The sequence below is a fragment of the Nelumbo lutea genome, chromosome 6, assembly GCF_056320005.1.
Source record: "Nelumbo lutea isolate HS-2025 chromosome 6, American lotus-T2T, whole genome shotgun sequence".
NCBI classification, from domain to species: Eukaryota; Viridiplantae; Streptophyta; class Magnoliopsida; order Proteales; family Nelumbonaceae; genus Nelumbo; species Nelumbo lutea.
Window position 1 is genome coordinate 70,789,426 of NC_142689.1, and position 25,575 is coordinate 70,815,000.

The 25,575-nt window shown below is 39.0% G+C and overlaps 1 protein-coding gene across 2 annotated transcripts; it reads left to right on the forward strand.

Annotated features, from left to right (window-relative positions):
- Positions 1-1,058: 1,058 nt before the first annotated feature.
- LOC148849553 (MLO-like protein 9) lies at positions 1,059-24,558 on the forward strand. Of its 2 annotated transcripts, XR_016100904.1 has the most exons (16): positions 1,133-1,585; positions 2,088-2,145; positions 2,304-2,509; positions 3,507-3,623; positions 4,976-5,036; positions 5,192-5,280; positions 18,088-18,162; positions 18,260-18,348; positions 20,120-20,169; positions 20,440-20,480; positions 20,567-20,740; positions 22,089-22,124; positions 22,208-22,275; positions 22,991-23,051; positions 23,409-23,951; positions 24,180-24,558. XR_016100904.1 is itself a non-coding variant. In XM_088950503.1 (15 exons), the coding sequence occupies exons 1-15, from the start codon at positions 1,451-1,453 to the stop codon at positions 23,832-23,834; spliced, it is 1,686 nt and encodes a 561-aa protein (XP_088806629.1). In that variant the 5' UTR covers positions 1,059-1,450; the 3' UTR covers positions 23,835-24,100. The 2 variants fall into 2 exon arrangements, 1 of the variants encoding a protein (XP_088806629.1); XM_088950503.1 differs by lacking the exon at positions 24,180-24,558 and having other exon boundaries at positions 1,059-1,585; positions 23,409-24,100.
- Positions 24,559-25,575: the final 1,017 nt, after the last annotated feature.

Genomic DNA, 25,575 nt, shown 5'->3' on the forward strand with positions numbered 1-25,575 from the left:
CTGGTTAATCGAACCGACCGGTATATATATTTGTCTCTTTATTAAATTATAATTTATTTATAATATATTAAATAAATTATAAAATATATATTTTATAATATAATATATTATATATATTTATAGTATTTATATTTTTTTATAATATATATTGAACATGTAACAAATTGACAAATTGACAAATCAAACCAGTCAAAAACCGAACCAATTAGTCAATTAACCGATTGGTTTTGGTTCAATTTTGGTTCCTGGTTTTTTTCAAAAATCAATGAAACCCTTTCAATTTTCAAAAATGAGCTTATAGTTATATTATCTAAACAGGTGAACATCCCTAACCCTAACCTCTCTTATTGGGAATGAGAATCTTATCACAATCACAGAAAAAATCTTTATTACGTCTTATGAACGGAACAAAGCAGGTGATTCCAATTCAATTCCGATTCCAACTACGATCCAAACGGACAGTTAGGTGTTAGACATTTGTCCCACTATTGTGGGAGCCAAATAAGCTCGGTTATCAATTACTGAATGTGTTTTGTCGTTTTTTACTAAATTAGTGAAACTTCCCCTAAAATTTCTGTACTTTCTGACATAATTGCAAATAAATTTCCTTTGTTAAATCTTCTAAAATAGGTATAAAAATAATACCCATACCAAAATGTTTATTTTTCTATTTTCTGTTCATGCCCAAAGGGCCAAACCCTTCCCATATTTTTTTCTGAATTGATTTATTTTTTTAACTTATCCTTTATATTAATGGTCTAGAAAGCTGCAACTTTAAAATTTCTATTTTTTTATTATTTATAATTTTGTATTGTTTTTTCCGTAGAAATCAGACTTAATATAATAGTTAAATTAATATTTTAAACATTTTGATGCTTTTATTTAAAAAATTCGAATAGAGGGATTAACTTGAAACTGTATCAAAAAGTTTAGGAGACATAATTGCAATTATCAAACTTAACCAGAGGCTTTAGCACCTGTAAAAAATTTCAGGGGATGATTGGTACTTCTCCCTAATCTAATACTCTACTTTCTTTCTTTTTTCTAATCTCTTGTTTACTCGAAAGTCAACATCCTGAATCAGAGTATTAATGTTTATTTAAATCTTTCTCCCAACGCCGACGAAATCTTCACACTGCTTTCCAAAACCACCCGTCTGAGTCCTGACAAATAAGATGGTTTCTCAAGTTTTGACACCGCGTAATTAGTCGTTTATTACTCACCTCACCTCTTTTTTTACACTTTTCCAGCTACTATAAATATTTTTTTTCAGCTATCTGGGTTAATTGCGTTATTACTTAATCTCTTCAACACATGCTCGTTCTTGCAAGGGCTAGACGTCATACTGTCATAGTCCCCACATAAAATATAGGTAGGGGCTTATTGCAGAGATATTCTTCTTACAATCCATTGCTCTGGGAACTGGGTTTATCCTGCAACTCGTTTGATCATGGCGGGAGGAGAAGGAGGAGCGTCTCAATCAAGGGAGCTTGATCAAACTCCCACATGGGCGGTTGCTGCTGTTTGCGCGGTTATTATTATAATTTCTATAGTGTTGGAGAAGGTTCTTCACAGGCTCGGCGAGGTTAGAATCAAGATACTCTGTTTTGCTTTGTATTTCTTGAATCACAATGACTTGCTTTTGAGAAAATTAGTTTGTCTTGACTCTTGGGTTTTATTTGGGCAAGTATGAGTGGATTCGTGGGAGAGTTAAGAGTTCGATAGGTTGGTTTTTCCTCTTTTTCTCGTCTGTGGTTTTTATTTTGAACTCAATTTCTTTGGATTCTTCAGTTAGATTCTTCTTTCCTTCTCTTTTCCTTCTTTTGTCTGGAGAATGGAGAGCCAAAAGGGAAGTATCTCGTATCGGGTGGAGAGCTAAGGAAAATATTGACCATCATATCTCTCCTTATCTGTCTCTTCTGGTCCCTTCCTGGAACTACTTCATTGGGAGTTCCTTCTGTTGGGTTCGAATTATTTAACTGGTTGATAGGTGGTAGGAATGTTAACCAATATACTATAGATTTTCTTTTTCTTTTTTTTAAGGAAATTTATTATTATTATTATTATTATTATTATTTTTATTTCAGTGGTTCACAGAAAGACGTAAGAATGCACTGTTTGAAGCTCTTGAGAAGGTCAAAGCTGGTAAGAACACAAAATATGAGTTCTCAATAGTAATAGCTCACAAAAGAGAAAACAGAAAATGAGAACGATAAAAAAAAACTTCAAACTCATTTCGTTGCTTTTATCCATATATCATTCTCGTTCTTTAATTAACCCTTTTGTTTTGTACTTTTGTTCAGAGCTTATGGTTCTAGGTTTCATTTCCTTGCTCCTGACATTCTGTCAGAGCTACATTGTTAAAATATGTATTCCAGAGAAGATTACGCGCAAAATGTTACCTTGCCCATATAGACCATCAAATACTGAAGAAGAAGATCACCGGAGGCTTCTATGGAATGAGCGCAGATTCTTATCCACTGCTAGTAAAGCTTCTAAATGCAAGGAGGTATGTGTATTAGATGGCACCCAATTTTAATATATTACTCTTTGTAAAGTGACGAATTAAGGCCATTTGGTACTGTTGTTTAGTGTTTCAAGTTATCAACAGCTAACAAAATCATCTTTTTATTTTTTGAAAGCAACGTATTCATGTGGTTTACCTTGTTCATAAGTCAAATTTCAGAAGTGCATCCCTCCTGTAATTCTCAGTCTTGAGTTCCCAAACTTTCTACGCCTCAATTAGGTAACTCAATAATTTTGTATCTCTGAGATTCTCTTCTTCTAGACTGATACATGGGATAGAAAAATAACAGAACCTATTAACTTGTTCACTATTTTCAAAAACTTCTGTTCTAAACTGAATGCAGTAATTCCTGGAAAATCAGGTGAGGTGATTAGTACATTTCCCCAGATTGAGGCAGCTCATCAATTAATTCACTTTACTCCTTTCCTTACACATTATGAGTAAATTCATTGATGGAGATCTGGTTGTTTTTGTTCTCCATTGATAACAAAGGATACAACCTCACCCTTCAAATTAGTGAAAATTTTACACCATGAAGTGTTAGAGTGATTCTAGGCATCCTTGGGACTATCATCTTGGCCACTTCTTAGCATCTAAAACCATTCAAAGCATACCTTGGGATTAATGAGTAGAATGCACAAGTGCCGGGAAACATTTAGATAGCTTAAGCTGCTGGGGACTGGCCAAAAGTGATGGTTATTTGGGGTATATTTCCCTCTTGTGAATTTCGACCTTCCTGTGTATCTGATGCATAGGAAACACAAATTTTGTGCATCCAATCACCAAATCTCAAGCCATAAGGCTATGCCATGAAAGGTTGTCAAACGGTAGAGCATTGCTATTATTGTTGACTTCCCATTTTTCTAACTTTTTTATGACCATTTACTGTGCCTTTTATTTGAATACCTTCCCATGCTTTCATTATTATGCATGCAAGTATATCATTCCAATTGATAATCAGTTTTCTTTCTGGTTACAGGGTTATGAGCCACTTATTTCTCTAAATGGACTACATCAATTGCACATCTTTATATTCTTTTTAGCAGTCTTTCATGTGCTCTATAGTGCTACAACAATGATGCTTGGGAGACTAAAGGTGGGTTAAGCATAGGTGCTTTTATCTTTTTTCTTATTATTCTTAAAACTTAAACAATCTGTACACATTATATTACCAGCAAGGTATATGATATACAAGTACAACTGGTGGAAACTTGCTGTTTGGTGGGTCTAGTTGATTAATATGCTTGGAAGATCATAATTGTTTAACTCATCACATTCTTTGGTTTGGTTGGTTGAAACATTTGGTAGTTGGGTCAGGAACAGTGTTATATTTCAGAGAAGTTGCCAATTAAGAAAACATTTGGTAATTGGTCCATAAGGCTACAATAACCTTAGCCTTGGAACCAGAAAATCTTGATTTGAAGGGTCTCACTGAGGACCATACTTAATGAGGAAACATGCTAATTAGATCACAGTTCATTCAATCACATTCCTTTGGATGATAAAAAACTGAGCAATTTTAGTAGGCAGCACTTTGTGCGTCCCCATGATTTCTGCATGTTGCTGAAATATGCAAGTGCCATCATATCTGTACAATGAAATCAAGAGTAATGCATATGCCATTGCCTGTTAGAATTCCTCTGAAAAAAAATCTCTTATCAGTCATTAAGTTAAAATAATTTTTGTTTTGAACAGTGCTGTCAGATTCAGATAGGACCTGACTGTTTAACCCTTTGGATCACAATCTAGTGGCGAAAAAATTGTTTCTGAAACACCTAATTTTCCAAAATGTTAAAAAATGTTGACTTGGTTAAATGGTAAAATCTCAGTCTGGTAAACGTGAGAATGAAGGTTGATTTGAGAGAGGCCTGTATCCAGTTTACCCCTCCACCCTCCCAAGGCTCCAGATATCTGGGAGCCTGGGACCAACATTGGGTAATGACCTTTTTTATTTCAGTAAATTGGGAAATCAGCTCAGATGGTTGGATAGTTTAATCATTGACCTGATAAGCCTTGTCTGCTCCAAGCTTGAAAACATTGATTTTAGACCTTGGAGATGTTGTAGGTGGCTCCATGAAATTGAATAGTGGGTTCAGTATTCCAGCATCCACTTCATGTGTGCCAACATGTTTTCACAAAGGCCATCTCTGTGCCAGATCATTGAATTCACAAAAGCGAGGCTCCCCTTTGACTCAGGAGACATAATTTGAAGTCTTGTTTTAATTTAGATGCCTACTACCAGCTTGATTTGGGACTCTGGGTTTGGCACCCATCAACCAGGAACTTCTGCACAAGTCCATTGGGATAACATCCATGTATCCTGATTATTATTTGATATGAATGCATTAAAATATTAAGTTGCATTAATTTCTATATCCAAGACCGCATTTGTCATTTGCCCTTGAAAATTTTTAAACCTTTTGGTTACTGATGGAATTCCATATGCAGATACGTGGATGGAAGGCGTGGGAGAGGGAGACACAATCTCTTAACTATGAATTTCATTATGGTACTCTGCTGCATAGAAAAATATTTTATTTCACTTTAATTTAGGAGTTGGTAGCCATTAATTCTCTTGGCCTTGAAAAGCAATTTATTTTACATCATATTTACGTTTTTATATAATTCCTCGGAAGCTGAACAAGATATATCCTTATAATGCAGATCCCTCAAGATTCAGGCTTACTCATGAGACGTCTTTTGTCAGAGCACACACCAACTTCTGGACTAGGATTCCTTTTTTCTTTGTTTTTGTAAGTTTTTTTTTTTTTTTTTTTTTTTTTTAATTATTGAAGGTTTTTATATTTCTCTTCTCTACAAAAAAGAAATTGGTATAAGTGTTTTGTATATTTTTTTTCTATGGAAACCATGAGATTTTATATAGCTAACTCATGGGGTTGCCAATGAGGAAATGTAAGTATTTTATATTTCCTTTTTCTTCGTCTATTTCTTTCTTTGGTGAAAGAGGAAAGAATAGAATTCTTATGTACCTTACAGTTTATAATGTGCTCGAAATTAAAAGTAATGTCTAAATCATCTTACGATGCACCCTAAAATCTATAGTGCTTGGGTATAGATGGCCACATGGACAAGGATATAGGAAGAAGGTTGGGGGGAGGGGGGTGGCATGACTCCTATTTCCTAAGATCCTTATCATGAATATTGGTATAAGGTTAAGTTTGGGAGTGCTTATTCGAATAAGCACTTATTTGCATTTGGCACCCAACTTTTTCGAGTGCTTATTTTAAAAAATAAGAACTTATTTTATAGTAGGTGTTTGGTGGTCTATTTCTCCAATAACCACTTATTCATTAAAAAGTCAACTTTAACCCAAGGGGCAAAATCACAGAAATTGAGTCAACATTCACAGCAAAAAAATAATGGTGAGATTCAAGGCAACAAATCCAAGGAAAAAAACAGAAGTTTAGAGAGGACTTCATCAACCTGGATGCAGATCCAACTTTGAGCTTGGAAAATCCCAAACCTGGAACAGAGAAAAAAACATCTTATTAGGGCTGGTTCGAAGAACAAAACGAAAAAAAAAACACTTTACCTGGTTAACCAGCTGATGATGAGAAAATGAAAAAAACAAAAAAAACAAAAGGATAGGATACCTTACCAGGTTGATTGGTTCGAGCTGCAGTTCTGCCGCTGATCTTTGGAGAAGATGATGGAAAAGAAAACTAGAAGTTCAGGACTGTTATCAGTCTTGAACCCTAATGAATCTCAGGATCGAAGATAAGCAGAAAGAAAGAGGAGAGAAGAGAAAGAGGGAGAAGAAGCAGTAGAACACAAGGGTTGAAAGGAGGAGCATGAGTTTCATTTTCTGCCGCCACCACTTTAATTAATATTTATAGGTTATGCTCATTACATGGAAATGACAGATCTGCCCTTAGTCTTTACATAACAAATAGAGTAAAACAAAGACTGAAATAAATAACAACTGAAACAACTAAATGACCAATAGCTAACCCTAGGCAGACTAGAATATCTTCTACCCTACGAACACAGTGGGACCGTAGCTGTGGGGCCCACTTCAGTGTTCTCTACACTCCCCCTCAAGTTGGGAATAAATGTTATCATTCCCAACTTGGATAGATCTGCCTCTAGCTTCTTCCGTGATACAGCTTTAGTGAGGATATCTGCCAGTTGCATATTGGAGGTGATGTATGGGAGACATACTTCTTGTGATGAGACCCTCTCTCGTACAAAGTGTCGATCAACTTCAATATGTTTAGTCCTGTCATGCTGCACTGGGTTGTGTGTTATATTAATAGCCGCTTGATTATCACAATACAGCATCAGGGGCTTCTCATACTCAACACCCAACTCCTCAAGTAGTGATCTCAGCCAAAGAATTTCAGCCACTCCATTAGCCATTGACCTATACTCAACTTCAGCACTGGATCGAGAGACAACACTTTGTTTCTTACTCCGCCAAGAAACCAGGTTACCTCCCACAAGAGCACAATATCCAGAGGTAGACCTTCTATCATCAACACTCCCAGCCCAATCGGCATCTGTATAGACTTCCACCGTCATGTGGTCATTGTTCTTGAACAGTATACCTCTACCCGGGCATCTCTTCAAATATGCTAGTATTCTTTCTGCTGCTAGAAGGTGTGTGGTTCTAGGAGAATGCATGTACTGACTGATAACACTAACGACATAACTGATGTCTGGTCTGGTAAGGCATAGATATAGGAGCTTTCCCACTAATCGCTGGAACATAACTTTGTCTTCAAGCAGCTCCCCACTCTGCATTAATCCTGTGGTTATGTTCAATAGGTGTATCTGCAGGTTTGACACCTAGCTTTCCAGTTTCAGCCAAGAGATCTAACACATATTTCCTCTGAGAGACAAAGATCCCCTGCTTAGATCTAGCAACCTCAATACCCAAAAAATATCGTAGTGTACCCAGATCTTTCACCTCAAACTCTTGATGAAGAAGCTGTTTGAGGGACTCAATCTCATGGTTGTCGTTTCCTGTGACCACAATATCATCAACGTAAACTGCAAGTAGTGTCAGTGACGACTCCATCCTCTTGATGAATAATGTATGATCTGACTGGGCCTGTACATAACCGAACTTGCCAAGGGCTAGTCTGAATCTGTCGAACCAAGCTCTAGGTGACTGATTCAAACCATACAAAGCCTTATTTAGCCGACAAACTTTCTTACCTGCCTCTGTATCATAGAATCCAGGAGGCAATTGCATGTAGACCTCTTCCTGCAAGTCCCCGTTCAGGAAAGCATTCTTAACATCCATTTGGTACAAAGGCCAAGTGTAGCTTGCTGAAAGAGATAATAGAACCCGAATGGTGGTCATCATGGCTACCGAGGCAAATGTCTCCAAGTAATCTATACCATAAGTTTGAGTGAACCCCTTTGCAACTAGCCGAGCTTTGTACCTCTCAATGGAACCATCCGCATTATGCTTCACAGTAAATGCCCACCTGCATCCAACTGGTTTCTTTCCTTTGGGCAAGTCAACTAGCTCCTAGGTATTATTTTTCAACAGGGCATCCATTTCAACTTGCATTGCACCTCTCCACTCTGGGACTGATAGGGCTTCTTGCATTGTTCTCGGAATAGGGACATCAGCAACAGAGGTGAGATAGGACCTGTAGGAGGGAGATAGGCGATCATAGGACAAAAACTGGGAGATGCAGTGGACTGTAAATGTGGTGCAATGCCGTTTTCCTTTATGGAGGGCAATGGGAAGGTCAAGGTCATCTGCAGAGGGTGAGGTAGCAACAATGGAAGGAGTCTCTGTGGGCCCTGGGACTGTAATATCTGGACTTGGAGCCACAGAAGAGATTGTAGCTGGCTAGGACTGCTGATGACCAGGATCAATCTGCCCGCATCGCCTATGATAGACTCTCAACTCCCGATCCCTTTGACCACCCTCGCTACTACAGCCCTCATCATCAACTGGAATAGGTAAGGGAACAACCCCAAAGGTATTAACCCTATCCTCACTGCACTCCTCCCCCTGAAGAAAAAGACCCAAATCTCCACGCTCACTACTCTCCCCCTGAGGAGAGACCCGAGAATAGTAGGGTGTCTCCCCAAAGAAAGTGACATCCATGGATACAAACTTCTTCCCTGAGACAGGATCATAACAACAATAACCCTTTTGAGTTTGTGCATAACCAAGAAAGATGCATTTGGAGGCCTTGGGTTGAAACTTGGAGTGATTCGGACCAAGAAGCTGAACAAAACAGGTACAACCAAATGTCTTGAGGGGAATAGTTAACAACTCCTCATTGGGGTATAGAAGGGAAAAAGGAGGTTTCATATCAAGAACCCGAGAAAGAATCCGATTAATAAGATATACCGCCGTAAGGATAGCATCACTCCAGAATCGAATAGGGACATTGGAGGTAGACATAATACTTCTAGCCACCTCCAAGATGTGCCTATTCTTCCTCTCTGCAACCCCATTCTGCTGAGGTGTATGAGGACACATGCTCTAGTGGATAACCCCATGATTAAGGAGGTACGATGCCAATGGCTTAACAAAGTATTCCTTTGCATTATCAGATCTAAGTACTTTCATCCTGGCATCAAATTGTGTTAGGATCATTTGGTGGAAGTTTTGGGTTAGGACAGGCACCTCATCTCGTGATCGCATAAGATAAACCCATTAAAAACGGGTGTGGTCATTAACAAATAGCAAAAAATATCTGTACCCCCCCATAGAAGGAATGTGATATGGCCCCCAAACATTAGTATGCATAATATCAAAAGAACTATTACTCATTTTATTACTCAATGAATAAGAGTTTCTACAATGTTTGGCCAACTCACAACTTTCACACTTCAACTGAGATGACTCAACAGACTCAAACAAAGTAGGAAACAAACTCTTCAAGGACCGAAAAGATAAATGACCCAATCAGTTATGCCACAACATAACCGAACTCACAACTTGAGAAACAAGTAACTTCTTATCCACTGACTCTTCCCGACGAGAATTCTCCCCGAGCAGATAGATCCCATTCGTCTCACAGCCAGTCCCAATCACCTTCTTCGTCTCCATGTCCTGAAAAACACATCGGTCAGGAAAAAAAGTTACTGAGCAGTTCAAATGTTTGGTAATGCTACTGACAAAAAGGAGGTTAGTATCCAGTTTAGGAACATGCAAGACAGAGGACAAGGATATAGTATCTGACAGTTTGATGTCACCTTTGCCAGAAATAGGGACAAGAGAGCCATCAGCTATAGATACTTTATCCCTACCAGAAGATAAGTGATAAGTAGTAAACAGAGAGGGAAAACTAGTCATATAGTCAGATGCACCTGAGTCTATTACCCAACACGGTTCAGTAGTACCTGGAGCGGAGGCATGGTAGGCTGAGGCTCGAGTACCTGAGTGTGCAAAGGCTGATGTAGTTGGAGCTGATGATGACTGCGGTAACTGAGCTGAACTGCCAACTTCCTTCTCCAATTGTATTAGAGCTGCCCGAACTGTAGCTAAGGTCTCTAATGGTGTGCCTCTCGTGCCAGATGAGGATGCTGAATCAATAGTCGTAGCCACATGAGCATTACTCCTTTTATTTATCAACTTTGCCGGGACCAAATGTGGATGCAGTTTCCAACATGTTTCTTTTGTATATTTAGGTTTCTTGCAATGCTCACACACCACATCCCTTTTATCTTCCTTCTTTCTATCCCTCTCTGAATCACCCTCTGTTTTGGGTTTGACAGCTACCAAGGCAGGTGTAAACGGATGAGGTTGCATCATGACTTTCCTCCTTGTCTCTTCACTGTGCACTAAGGAGTATGCCTGAGAGAGGGTCACACTATCTCTGGTCAAGATCTGTTGCCTCACAATATCATATTCTGAATTCAGTCCTGCCAGAAACTCAAACACTCTGTTTGTCTCAATGTGCTTTCTATGTATCTGAGCATCTTTGGGACTCTCCCACTCAAGAGTCTCTAAATGATCAATCTCATGCCACAGGGACTGCAAGTTAGAGAAATAGACCGACACCGGTTTCTCTCATTGTTTAAGGGCATTCACCTCACATTTCAACTCATATGCTCTGGAAACATTAAGGGGTTGGGAGTAAGTCTCTTTCATCACATTCCATATCTCCTTGGCTGTCTTTGCCATGTCATAACCAATTAGTTTTCTTGGACCCACTTGGTATACGTAGGGTCTCCCTTGGAAGGCTCTGCTACATCTCCCAAGAGATACCCTACTTTGCCCCTTCCTCCAATAGCCATCATGGCTGATTGGGCCCCTTCCAAATAGTTTGATCCATCAAACTTTACGGTTGTAATCTGAAAACCTGTCTCAGAACCACCACCATAACTGCTGTTCCCAAAACTGCCTTCTGCCTGATTCTTAAGCTCCATTTCAGTCAAGAACCAGAAGTATCAAAGATTATGGTTACTACAGTCAAAAACAGCACTAGAAGTCCCAACAACAGTCACAAAATCAGTAGAGAACCAATCTGTACTCACGATAGATGTGCATGAAATATATATAAGACTGATCTGAAATCAAGATCCACACACAACAGCAACAGTCCGAACTGTTTTCACCCCTTCAAAAGTGTTTGAAACCCCAAAATAAGACTGAAACACAGTTTGAAGTGCAATCTGATATGCTGAATCCAATTCGAGGTTTTAATCAGTCCTAAGAGCCTTACGGATAAGGTTTGTATTAGGGTTAATATGAAACCCTAAAACTGATCAATGTTGAGGAGAATTCTAGGGTTTGCCGCAGGAATAAGATCACAAGTTTCAGCCTAATACTAGGGTTTGCCGTAGAGATAAGACAAAACCCTAGAGAAACCCTAGAGAATAGAGACATAAAACCCTAGAGTAGTTCGGCCACCCTTACTGGATAGGTCCAACCTATCTTTTCTGATGTTACTTATCTCAGAAAGAAAAAAACTTACAGTAGAATGCAGTTCGCTGCCTACCAAGGTTACCCGAACCCTAGCCTTCTCTGATTCTTCCTGATCACCAACTTGCTACAACTGTGATACTTCTTCAAACAGCTGCTAATCCTCTGGAGATCTCCAAGAACCAGTCAACGAACTCTGCTTTCTCAGTCTTCTAGCCTTAGATGGTTCTCATGTGGTCGGCTGGACTAGACTCACATGAGAGAACTTGGCTCTGATACCAACTAGAAGTTCAGGACTGTTATCAGTCTTGAACCCTAATGAATCTCAAGATCAAAGATAAGCAGAAAGAAAGAGTAGAGAAGAGAAAGAGGGAGAAGAAGCAGTAGAACACAAGGGTTGAAAGGAGGAGCAGAAGTTTCATCTTCTGCCGCTACCACTTTAATTAATATTTATAGGTTATGCTCATTACATGGAAAGGACAGATCTGCCCTTAGTCTTTACATAACAAATAGAGTAAAACAAAGACTGAAATAAATAACAACTGAAACAACTAAATGACCAATAGCTAACCCTAGGCAGACTAGAATATCTTCTACCCTACGAACACAGTGGGACCGTAGCTATGGGGCCCACTTCAGTGTTCTCTACAGAAACTATTGAATCTGGGGCTGGTTCAAAGAACAAAATGAAAAAAAAAAAAACCAAAAAAAAAAACACTTGGTTGATCGTTTGAGGATGGGAAAACGGAAAAATGAAAAGAGAAGATACCTTACCTGGTTGATCGGTCAAGTTGCAGTTCCACCGCTAGTGGAGAAGACAATGGAGAAGAAACTATCAAAGAGCCAAACCCTATGATTTTGGTCTATCGAAGGGCAAGTGGCATTTTGAAATCTAACCAGGGAGTCTTGTTCTCTCCTTCGTTCTTTAGATGGCCTAAGAAAAGAGGGAAGGTTACGTGGAGAAGCATTAGGGCGGCAGTTTGCTGGTTCGTATGGGAAGAGAGAAACTCACGAATCTTTTTAGACAAGGAAAGAACCACGAAAAACTTACTAGAACTGATACACTTAAGGGTAGCTCACTAGCTGAAATCTATGGAGCTATTCTCAGAATTTTCCATGGCCAACTTATTGAGAAAGTGGAAAGAGATAGCTACCTCTGCCCATTGTAAGAAAACTTCTAGCCCCTCTTGGTCACCCCCTTTGGATTCATAAAACTGAATTTTGATGGTAGCTTAAGGAATCCAGGGCCTTCTGGCATTGGGGGCATGTTCAGGAATGAGGATGGGACTATTACTGTAGAGAACACTGATGTGGGCCCCACAGCTATGGTCCCACTGTGTTCGTAGGGTAAAAGATGTTCTAGTCTGCCTACGGTTAGCTATTGGTCATTTAGTTGTTTCAGTTGTTATTTATTTCAGTCTTTGTTTTACTCTATTGTTATGTAAAGACTAAGGGTAGATCTGTCATTTCCATGTAATGAGCATAACCTATAAATATTAATTAAAATGGCGGCGGCAGAACATTAAGCTTCTGCTCCTCCTTTCAACCCTTGTGTTCTGCTTCTCCTCCTCCCTCTTCCTCTTGAAGAAATAGACCCAAATCTCCACGCTCACTACTCTTCCCCTGAGGAGAGACCCGAGAATAGTAGGGTGTCTTCTCAAAGAAAGTGACATCCATGGATACAAACTTCTTCCCTGAGACAGGATCATAACAACAATAACCCTTTTGAGTTTGTGCATAACCAAGAAAGATGCATTTGGAGGCCTTGGGTTGAAACTTGGAGTGATTGGGACCAAGAAGCTGAACAAAACAGGTACAACCAAATGTCTTGAGGGGAATAGTTAACAACTCCTCATTGGGGTATAGAAGGGAAAAAGGAGGTTTCATATCAAGAACCCGAGAAAGAATCCGATTAATAAGATATACCGCCATAAGGATAGCATCACCCCAGAATCGAATAGGGATGTTGGAGGTAAACATAATACTTTTAGCCACCTCCAAGATGTGCCTATTCTTCCTCTCTGCACCCCATTCTGCTGAGGTGTATGAGGATACGTGCTCTAGTGGATAACCCCCATGATTAAGGAGGTACGATGCCAATGGCTTAACAAAGTATTCCTTTGCATTATCAGATCTAAGTACTTTTATCTTGGCATCAAGTTGTGTTAGGATCATTTGGTGGAAGTTTTGGGTTAGGATAGGCACCTCATCTCATGATCGCATAAGATAAACCCATGAAAAACGGGCGTGGTCATCAACAAATAGCAAAAAATATCTGTACCCCCCCATAGAAGGAATGTGATATGGCCCCCAAACATCAGTATGCACAATATCAAAAGAACTATTACTCCTTTTATTACTCAATTAATAAGAGTTTCTACAATGTTTGGCCAACTCACAAATTTCACACTTCAACTGAGATGACTCAACAGACTCAAACAAAGTAGGAAACAAACTCTTCAAGGACCGAAAAGATAAATGACCCAATCAGTTATGCCACAACATAACTGGACTCACAACTTGAGAAACAAGTAACTTCTTATCCATTGACTCTTCCCGACGAGAACTCTCCCCGAGCAGATAGATCCCATTCGTTTCACAGCCAGTCCCAATCACCTTCTTCGTCTCCATGTCCTGAAAAACACATCGGTCAGGAAAAAAAGTTACTGAGCAGTTCAAATGTTTGGTAATGCTACTGATGGAAAGGAGGTTAATATCCAGTTTAGGAACATGCAAGACAGAGGACAAGGATATAGTATCTGACAGTTTGATGTCACCTTTGCCAGAAATAGGGACAAGAGAGCCATCAGCTATAGATACTTTATCCCTACCAGAAGATAAGTGATAAGTAGTAAACAAAGAGGGCAAGCTAGTCATATGGTCAAATGCACCTGAATCTATTACCCAACACCGTTCAGTAGTACCTGGAGTGGAGGCATGGTAGGCTGAGGCTCGAGTACCTGAGTGTGCAAAGGCCGATGCAGCCGGAGCTGATGATGACTGTGGTAACTAAGCTGAACTGCCAACTTCCTTCTCCAATTGTATTAGTGCTGCCCGAACTGCAGCTAAGGTCTCCAATGGTGTGCCTCTCGTGCCAGATGAGGATGTTGAATCAGTAGTCGTAGCCACATGAGCATTACTCCTTTTATTTCTCAACTTTGCCGGGACCAAATATGGATGTAGCTTCCAACATGTTTCTTTTGTGTGTTTAGGTTTCTTGCAATGCTCACACACCACATCCCTTTTATCTTCCTTCTTTCTATCCCTCTCTGAATCATCCTCTGTTTTGGGTTTGACAGCTACCAAGGCAGGTGTAAGCGGCTGAGGTTGCATCATGACTTTCCTCCTGGTCTCTTCCCTGTGCACTAAGGAGTATGCCTGAGAGAGGGTCACACTATCTCTAGTCAAGATCTGCTGTTTCACAATATCATATTCTGAATTCAGTCCTGCCAGAAACTCAAACACTCTGTTTGTCTCAATGTGCTTTCTATGTATCTGAGCATCTTTGGGACTCTCCCACTCAAGAGTCTCTAAGTGATCAATCTCATGCCACATGGACTGCAAGTTAGAGAAATAGACCGACACCGGTTTCTCTCCTTGTTTAAGGGCATTCACCTCACATTTCAACTCATATGCTCTGGAAACATTAAGGGGTTGGGAGTAAGTCTCTTTCATCACATTCCATATCTCCTTGGCTGCCTTTGCCCATAAATAATTTCGGCTGATATGACGTTGCATTGAATTACAGAGCCATGTCATAACCAAGTAGTTTTCTTGGACCCACTTGGTATACATAGGGTCTCCCTTGGAAGGTTCTACCACATCTCCCAAGAGATACCCTACTTTGCCCCTTCCCCCAATAGCCATCATGGTTGATTGGGCCCATTCCAAATAGTTTGATCCATCAAACTTTACGGTTGTAATCTGAAAACCTGTCTCAGAACCACCACCATAACTGCTGTTCCCAAAACTGCCTTCTGCCTGATTCTTAAACTCCATTTCAGTTAAGAACCAGAAGTATCAAAGATTATGGTTACTACAGTCAAAACCAGCACTAGAACTCCCAACAACAATCACAAAATCAGTAGAGAACCAATCTGTACTCACGATAGATGTGCATGAAATATATATAAGACTAATCTGAAATCAATAACCACACACAACAGCAACAGTCCGAACTGTTTTCACCCCTTCAAAAGTGTTTGAAACCCCAAAAGAAGGCTGAAACACAGTTTGAAGAGCAATCTGATATGCTGAAGCCAATTTGAGGTTTTAATCAGTCCTAAGAGCCGTACGGATAAGATTTGTATTAGGGTTTTAATATGAAACCCTAAAACTGATCAATGTTGAGGAGAATTCTAGGGTTTGCCGCAGGAATAAGATCACAAGTTTCGGCCTAATACTAGGGTTTGCCGTAGGGATAAGACAAAACCCTAGAGAAACCCTAGAGAATAGAGGGATAAAACCTTAGAGTAGTTCGGCCACCCTTACTGGATAGGTCCAACCTATCTTTTCTGATGTTACTTCTCTCAGAAAGAAAAAAACTTACAGTAGAATGCAGTTCGCTGCCTACCAAGGTTACCCGAACCCTAGCCCTCTCTGATTCTTCCTGATCACCAACTTGCTACAACTGTGACACTTTTCAAACAGCTGCTAATCCTCTGGAGATCTCCAAGAACCAGTCAACGAACTCTGCTTTATCAGCTTCCAGCCTTAGATGGTTCTCATGTGGTCGGCTGGACTAGACTCACATGAGAGAACTTGGCTCTGATACCAATTAGAAGTTCAGGACTGTTATCAGTCTTGAACCCTAATGAATCTCAAGATCGAAGATAAGAAGGAAGAAAGAGGAGAGAAGAGGAAGAGGGAGGAGAAGCAGTAGAACACAAGGGTTGAAAGGAGGAGCAGAAGCTTAATGTTCTGCCGCCGCCACTTTAATTAATATTTATAGGTTATGCTCATTACATAGAAAGGACAGATCTGCCCTTAGTCTTTACATAACAAATAGAGTAAAACAAAGACTGAAACAAATAACAACTGAAACAACTAAATGACCAATAGCTAACCTAGGCAGACTAGAACATCTTCTTCCCCACAAACATAGTGGGATCGTAGCTGTGGGGCCCACATCAGTGTTCTCTACAATTACTGCTATGTTCTCAGGCCCAATTAGAGAGGGAGACTCTCTTATGGCTGAGATTCTAGCAGTTCTAGAAGGAATCCAAAGAGCAAGAGAATTAAACATCAGATGCTTGGTTCTTGAAGGGGACTCGGAGGTGGTGATTAGGTGGCTGAAAGGAGAAAAGAGTGGTTTGTGGAGCTACAACAATGAAAAGAAAAAAATTAAATGGCCAAGTAGGGATATTGGGGTGAAGTACAGCTAGGTGAAGAGAAGTGCTAACTCAATGGCTGATGGGTTAGCTAAGCAAGGGGCATTTAAGGAATCTCTGTTTTGGGCTAATTTTTAGCTTCTTTCTTTGTCCTTTTGTTGTAGGGGAGTTAAGATAGTTTACCTCCCCCTTTCTGTAATTAAAGTTTCACAAATCTTATTCATTAATAAAGCTTATTGTTATTGATCAAAAAAATCTAACTAAAACTATTAGTCAACTAATGACTAGTCTAGTTGATCTAGTCAAACATAAAGTTAAAAAAAACTCTATCTGTAATTATTTAAGATAGTAACTTACATGCTTTTATTTGGTATATTCATGAAACTGCTTTAAGCATCTTTATTGTACATGATTGGTTAGTGGCATATAAATACAAAGAAAACATATAAAACAAGAAGATGGTGGAAGAATTCTTTTACCAAAAAACAGAGTTCTTTTCAATTTTCTTCCAAACAGTGGTATGCTGGTATGGAGTTGCCATAGACAAAGCGGTAAATGAATAACCAAGGTTGCACTCTTTCTTTTAAAGGGCTTTCTTGTAAAGAAAGGCTATAACCCTCTATCCTAGCCTGTCCAACCTTCTTTTTCCATGTTTTCTAAACAAAGATTGTAAATTAAACTACCAAATTTAATTAAACTTGTAACTTCTACACATTTGTTGTAGTATAACTTTTTTAAAACATATATTTTTACATGTAGTATTACTTATATATACTCTAGAAGTGTCCATGAAGCATCTACTGCTGTATTGGGCACACATTGTGTTCAACACTTGTATGCTACACATATACAGTATCCAGATATCATGACCTAAATTTATTATTAGGAACATTCACCAGTGGATATGCTACTTGACTGGTGGTTCTTTCCAAGTTGAAACGCACAATAGTGCAATATGATGTGCTTTTCAAACCAAAACTTAATAAAAGCTATTTTCATATTTATCTCATGAGAGTGGAAATGATAAGCTCCAAAAGTGTACACAAACTAGGGGCATTGTCTTCTAGATGAAGTATGATATTATATCAAGAGTTTAAGCAAATCTTTGTAGTATTACAAGGTTACCTACCCAAAAGAAGGTTCCCACATTAATCATGTTAGGTGAGTCCCTTTTTCTGTTAGCAGAAAAGATGAAGACTTGCTGCTGATTCATGCATACCCCTTCTTCACACTTGCACTTGCAGAAGAAAGGCAACAGCAAAGGCCTGGAAAATAACCAGTGTCATCAGCTTTCTTTTACATCCCTAGTGAGCTATAGCAAAAATTTTAGATTACTATGATTCTCATAAATTAGTCATCATTTGCAGGTATGCTTTTTTCGGCATTTTTTCAGATCTGTTCGTAAGGCAGATTATTTGACATTACGTCATGGATTCATATCGGTAAGTTGACCTTTTTTATTCTTCAGCATCCTATCACATAAACATATATTAAATTGATTTATTTTATTCTTATAGATTCTTACTTTTATTCTTATAGGTTCATTTAGCTCCTGGAAGTAAGTTTGACTTCCAAAAATATATAAAAAGGTCATTAGAAGATGATTTCAAGGTAGTCGTGGGAATCAGGTAAAATGTTATTTATTTCAAAATACTCTCGCATACAACATGTGATGTGGCACAATTCCTGTGAGGAAGAAAAGTGCTACCTTGATATAGGAATTGTAGCGTTTCTAGTAGGGTTTGAACAGAAATGTTAGAAATGTTAAGAAAGAAGATGAAGAGAGGAAGAAATGGGATACATAAAGAAGGAAGAACCCTAATCCAAGGTGTAGAGAACACTAATGTGGACCCCACTGGTGTTGTCCACACTATGTTCGTATGACAGCAATTAGTTATGTTAGTTTTAGTTTATTTTAGATTTATCTTATCTTATCTTATTTCGTTATTATCTTGCAATGTAAGCAATAAGGGTAACTCAGCCTTTTGCCCTTCTTGTAATCCTTTTACAATTAAGACATTATGAATATAAATTTAAAGAGGCGGGTGGCTGTTTACACCACACCAACCACTCTCTCTTTTCTCAAACCTCTCTACGAGTTCTCCCTCTCCCTCTCTCTTCTTCTCCTCTCCTCTTCTCTTCTCCTTTTCTTTTATTTTTTCTCTGTTCAAAACCTAAGGCTATTTGTAGTCTTGTATGACTACTCAAGGATTTCTGGAAGTACACAGACAAATTAAAGATGCAGAGGTTTCATGCTCACAAACTGAAACACATATACACACAGTTTTCACATGGAAACAACGTTTTAAAAACTGACTCGGAGGCCAAACTGTTTTTGCCTCTGGGTCACAGGTCACTGGTTCAACTGTCCAGGTTGAATGGGTCAGACTGTGCTACATCAGCGATATGTAAATTCATACATATATGTATATATGTGTATAGGTATGTATCAACATGTATTTTATCAATAAATAATGTGTAATTATGTTCTACATGTAATATATGTATTATTTTATATTTAATTTATGTTTTTTAATTAAGTTTTTTATTTTTTGTTAGTAAAAAATATTAACAATTGCAATTTGAGGCCAAAAAGGGCTTTTTTTTGGAGAAAATAACGGGGTAAGGTGCCTATGGCTCCTTGGGACACATGGATCTCAAAAAAGTTACTCAAAATTGAAAAAAAAAAAAGATCACCTCAATTGGACGTTAGAGCACAAACTTAAGGCCTCCCAAAGTTTGCATACACATTTAGTTTGCAACCCGTGACCCGGTCACCAGGTCGAATGGGTCAACGGTCCAACTGTCCGGATCAGACGGTTTTTTACCATAGTTTTACTAAAACCAGGCCCAGAATCTTGTCCAGGTGACGGTTCGAACATGCAACCAGCCGGGTCAATGGTGAGTTGAAGTTGCTGCATGGAAATGGCAAAAGATCAAAAAAGATCAACGATGCTTCTAGAAAATGAAAGAAAATACAAAGAGAATGAGAAAAATTTGAGGGAGGCTGTTGATATCTATACATAGGAGGAAGTTTCCCTTCACAAGGAAGTAGCTAATGATAAGAAAAATCCTAACTTACCTTCGAATGATGCTTCTAGACAACGGATGAAAATAAAAAGAGAACAAGAAAAAAAGTCTAGTTGGGTGCAAATAGTAGTCCTTAATTCTCTCTAATGATGGGATAGTTGGATGGTGACTGAATTAGTAGGCCCAATGGCTTTAGCTTGTGGGATTAAATGAAATTGGACTTATAGTTTTTGGATGGCAAAACATGCCCTTTCATATCGGTATATGTAGATGAAAATAGTCCTTTATTACCCCTGTGGTCTTGGTGTACTGGTAAAAAAAAAAACCCTATCTTCATGCTCTGACTTTAGTTCTCTGTGGTGTCTGCAGTCCACTTCTATGGGCTTCACTTGTGGTCTTTTTGCTTCTGAATGTTAGTGGTGAGTTCTACATATATCCCTGAATGTTGAAATCAACGAACAAACAGGATGTTATGGTGCAATAACAGAATGGTGGATGTTGTTTTGGAGTTTATGCAATGAAGGTGCATATACTGAAACAAACACCTTGGTCATTTGTCCATTAGTGGGCATTTGTTGATGTGCACCACTAAGGAACATCATGCTAGCACTCCCCTTATATTTGATATGCTCTAATATGTATTCAAATGGAGTTCGGTACTGTTTACATATTCGTTTTATCACTTTCAGGATGGAGGACATTATTTTGGGTGTCCATAATTCCTCTAATTGTAAGAAATCTTGGCACTAATTGCTAGATCATTACCATTTTCTTGGTTATGTGATTAAGAAATTCTGGATGTCATGTTCATTCCAGATAATCTTGGCAGTTGGAACAAAACTTCAAGCAATTATAACAACTATGGCTCTTGAAATCCAAGAAAGACATGCAGTGGTTCAAGGGATTCCTCTTGTGAAAGTCAGCGACAAACACTTCTGGTTTAATCGGCCTCAATTAGTTCTGTATCTAATCCATTTTGTTATGTTTCAGGTACTGGGTGTTTCTTTCCTTTCTGGATGATATGATTGTGGGCCTGTTTGAAAATGGCTGAACTGAATGACTTATTGCACTTCTTTTGTGGATAAAATAATTAAATAATAAAATATTTATTGAGTGATAAGGTTTAAGGATCTTGAAGCGAATATGAATCTGGGGTTTTCTCAAATATTAGGAACTGAGATTTAATATAAAAAATTTGAAGACAGCATAAGAAACTTTATGCTGGTTGATGGGTGGTGGTTTAAACAAAAATGGATCTTAAGGTCTAAGATGATGCACAGAAGGAGATAGTCTGATTGAAGGACTGGGTGATGATAATCTTAGGTGATAAAATCTGTATTAGCAATGATATATAACTTATTCACCTTAAGGAAGAATTCAGTTTTGCTTTCCAATTCTACTCTTACTACTTCCAACCTTCAACCAATACCTATTTTGCCCTTCACTTTAATGAATCGGTAGTTCTAGAAACCCACCTGAACAAGGTATTTGGGTGTGCAGCTGTTGCTCTAGCCTCCACTATTTGAGATCGAGACTAAAAATGCCTTGTCAACAATATGGGGTTGTTGGCTACATGAATCCTATATTCACTGTTCTGGATATGAACTGACTTATACTAATTAAAAAAAAAAAAAACAAATCGCTGACTAAAGTATACAAAAGAAAGCTCCAGGTAGAAGAGTTCTTTGCAAGTTACAACCCAGGAGGACAGATTGAGACTAAAAAGGTCTGCTTTGTCCATGAGAATCAGGCCTTAAAAATAAAAAAACATACTCTGCCCTAGCATCACCTCCCATGTTAGTAGATTCATCTGCAACCTTATTGTTTACTCTGTTACACTGGCATCTGGACCTGAAGACAATAATGCAATTCCATCCACTGGGGAGTTATTAATAGGAACCTAAGTATTACTGTGTAGGATGCCTGATACCTCCTGCTGAATTTCATTGTCTCAGATGATTAGAGTCATATGATAGGAGTCAACTTTGCCTAGGGAATCTTCATCAGGAGTGGATCTAAGTCATTATCCATGTAACATTTATATTCCATGTGAATGGTTTGGGAAAGTACGCTGCCTATGTTGCCCACATACACGGCAAGGACATAGCACTGGATACATAGTTTACCTTAAAAATTGGAGTATCTGAAATAATAGAGCACCAATGTACAGGCATCTAGTATCATAGGAGGAGGCTAAGTTAACATAAAAAAGAGGCAACTAAATTTTGTCCTCCATCCCTGATGCAACTATTTGTTGTTTATTTAATCATTTTATAAATTTATATTCATTATGTTTTGAGATGAGTAGATTGATTTACTTGTATTTTTTTTTTCACAGAATGCATTCCAAATAACATATTTCCTTTGGATATGGGTAAGAAACTGTTCTACCTATCATCTCTTGCACTTTTTTCTAGTTTTATGTTATTTACATCTAATGCCAAAGCCTTGGTGCAGTATGAATTTGGCTTGAAATCTTGCTTTCATGAGAACTTCACACTTATAATCATACGAGTTTCAATGGGGTAAGCTTTAATATCCATATTTGGTTCATACATAGAACTAGACCTGTTCATGGGCTGGGCTGAGCCGGGTTCAGGCTAGGCTTTGCCTCTTTATTAACAGAGAATTCCGGGCCTGAGCCAGAGCCTGGCCCTTGTATAGAGCCTGAAGCCCAGTCTGAATAGGAATAAGCAAACTTTATTATATTATTAATATATTTTTATTATACCAAGGTGCCTATTGGCTGGTTGGTAAGGTCTCCTGCTGGTTGTAGTGGAGACTTGGGATCCAATCCCGCCTGCACCTGGGTTGGGAGGGTTTATGGGTTTGAGGGATGGGCTAAACCCAAGCCCAGCCTAAAAGATAATTGGGCCTGATACTTATACCCTGAGCTCAAGCCTGTGGGCCTAAAATTTATGCTTGAGCCTGAGCCCACAGGCAAGCCCATCGGGCTACCCAGGCCCAGCCCATGAATAGGTCTACATAGGAGATAGGACTAATTGACTGATGAGGACGTCTGGAAAATAGTTACTTGAGTCATGATATTCGCCATCTTACCTTGTATAAGTGGCATGCATATACTGTTGGTAGGGGGTATCTACCACTTGGTGTAATATCAAGTGGTCATGCTTCGACAACAGCTTTAGTGTCTACTTATTTACTCGCTCAACCACCATTTGTTTTAAGCTTTTAACTTTATTAATTAATTATTTGGTGAATTCCATTGGCATGGTGCAGGGTTGGAGTCCAATTCTTGTGTAGCTACATTACACTCCCCCTCTATGCACTAGTAACTCAGGTATCCTGTTTACTCTGGTGATCTGTCACATTAAATAGGCAGCCCATTAAGTTGAAGAAGCAAGTTCTTTTCAGTCTTAGGGAATCTAACCTAGATATGCTTCTGGAAGTAGAAACAGAGCTGCCAGTTTGATGAAAGCATAAATACCAATCTTAAATGCTTTTTTCACTTTCAAGTAATCTCACTGTAGAACGGCACTTAAGCTTTCCTTCTGTTCAATCCTAAAATTGGATTGATATTTCATTGTGTTGCTTTTTGTGTCTGTCTTTTGCATGTGTATGCGCAGGCATGTGCATGTTGTGTTGAAACTTGAAACCAATGGATGTAATGATAATTATTTATGGTGGACGTTTGCAGATGGGATCAACCATGAAGAAGTCTGTCTTTGATGAGCAGACATCGAAGGCCATTAAGAAGTGGCGTATGGCTGCCATGAAAAAGAAACACGAGAAAAGGACGGGGCATTCCCCTACAAGAAGTGTGGGAAGTGGCCCGAGTGCCTCACCTGTGCAATCCCCACCCCACCCGCTTCAACGTTTCAAGACTACTGGGCACTCAACACGCTCATCTACATATAGTATGAGAAATTCTGAAGATGACATGTCAGACAATGAAGCAGATGCACCGTCACCCACATCAGTCACAGAAAACCCACCCCTGATGGCGAATGTTGGTAGACAATCTAGAACAAGGGAATACCCCCGCCGTGAATATGATGATGGTCAAAAACATGATGAAGATGGCTTCTCATTTGCTAAGCCAGACCTATTAACTGGACCTTGACAGTGATGGTGGCAAAATGGCGTTGAGATGTTGATGAAACTTTAGTGGTGGTCAGTGTTCAAAGTGGCCAGCAGTGGTGATTCTCCTATTATCAGCAATTTTCATTCAAATGTAACAGTAAGTAATACATGGGTGCATCAAATGTCAATTATGAAGAATTACATATTCAAAAATTAGTCCAGTTTCTTGCCAGTGGCATGCTTTTGTATCTGTACAACTGACATCTTGTTCATAAATGAGAGTTTTTGAGCCATGCTCTTCGCATACCTTCTGATTCTTCAACGACCTTGATCAAATAGAAATGGTAAACAATTGCAGTTTGCTAATGTACTAATGTCTTGGCAGCTAACAATTTCACATGTAACCGATGAGCAGAAGCGCGACTAAGTGAACGATTATGCATGCCCATGAATATACTTTGTTGGGGAAAGAATGCTGGATCCTGATGAGCCACTCCTACATGCGCTGGTAGGGTAATCCCACCCTAAAAGAGCTTATGAGAAGAATTCTCTCTTGATGATTTCATTCAATGTTCTGTACGATATTTATACGATATTTGTTCTTATCTCAAATACTGGGTAACCGATTACACCAACACACCCATTTGAGAGGCATGTTTTCAAATGTAATGCAAATTCAAAATGAACAATCAACTTGTTTGGACCTTCCTGACAATGTCAGATGCTGCTTCTTAATTAGATCTTTTGATCTTCGGATTCTCCTATATTGGATGTTCTGGATCCTTTGATTTTCACCGGATATATAGCTGGCATCTTTATGCATGCAATAGGGTATAAAGTTATCACCTGTTGTATTGTATCTTCAGGGGATATTCACATCCAAATTAAAGCCTGATTTGAATTGGGGAACATTTAACTTTTAAATTGATTGAATACCTTAATTTCTCTGCATGACATCAGTTTAGAAAATAGAAACCTATACTCCATTCAAAAGTCAAAACCTAACACTTCCCTTCCCATGCTAAAATGCTCCTCAGCCTCTCTCTCTCTCTCCCCGTTCAACAAGTATATATTCGTGGACAATTTTGATCGTCACCAAAAGCCAAAACCGAGTTACGCTTGTATTCTGCACTGCAGTACTTGGAGCTTCTCTAGGAGTCTAGCTAGGACAGAGCAACTACGGAATCTCTTCTAGTCTGTCTGTAATCCGCTACAATATAATATGGGTAGTATGTGCAAGGGGATGGACGATGCGATCTTCCTCCAACAGACAGTCATTTAGAAACTGTAATGTAAGAGAGTTTCCTTCAATTTTGAGCCTACTGGAAAAAGTCAATTTTTGGACAAATACTATATATGCCTATTTTCGGCTTTTCGGACTTTCCGGCTTTCATGCATGGCTCATGCAACGCCAGAAGCCACTGTCCGAAAGCCGGCCCCATTAAACGGGCACTTCGATCAATTGCTGAGGCATCAACGTCTAAAGCCAGTTGGAAACCTTTCAAGAAACTCAACAACTTCCACTTAACTGAGAAGAACTGAACCTCCTTAGCTCTATCATGGCAAAGGAAAAAAAACACCCTGAAGATATCTGATGACCCCCCCCCCCCCCCCATTCTGCACCTTCACGACTCCATTAACATTGATCTTTCACCTTTGTACTAATTGGAGGAGATGATATCACATCAACTATGCATAATAATGAGTGATAATGAGTGATTGAATGTATTCACAGCATCCTTTCTTTCCAGGAAAGTCAAAAGAAACTTTAGGGCTATGAC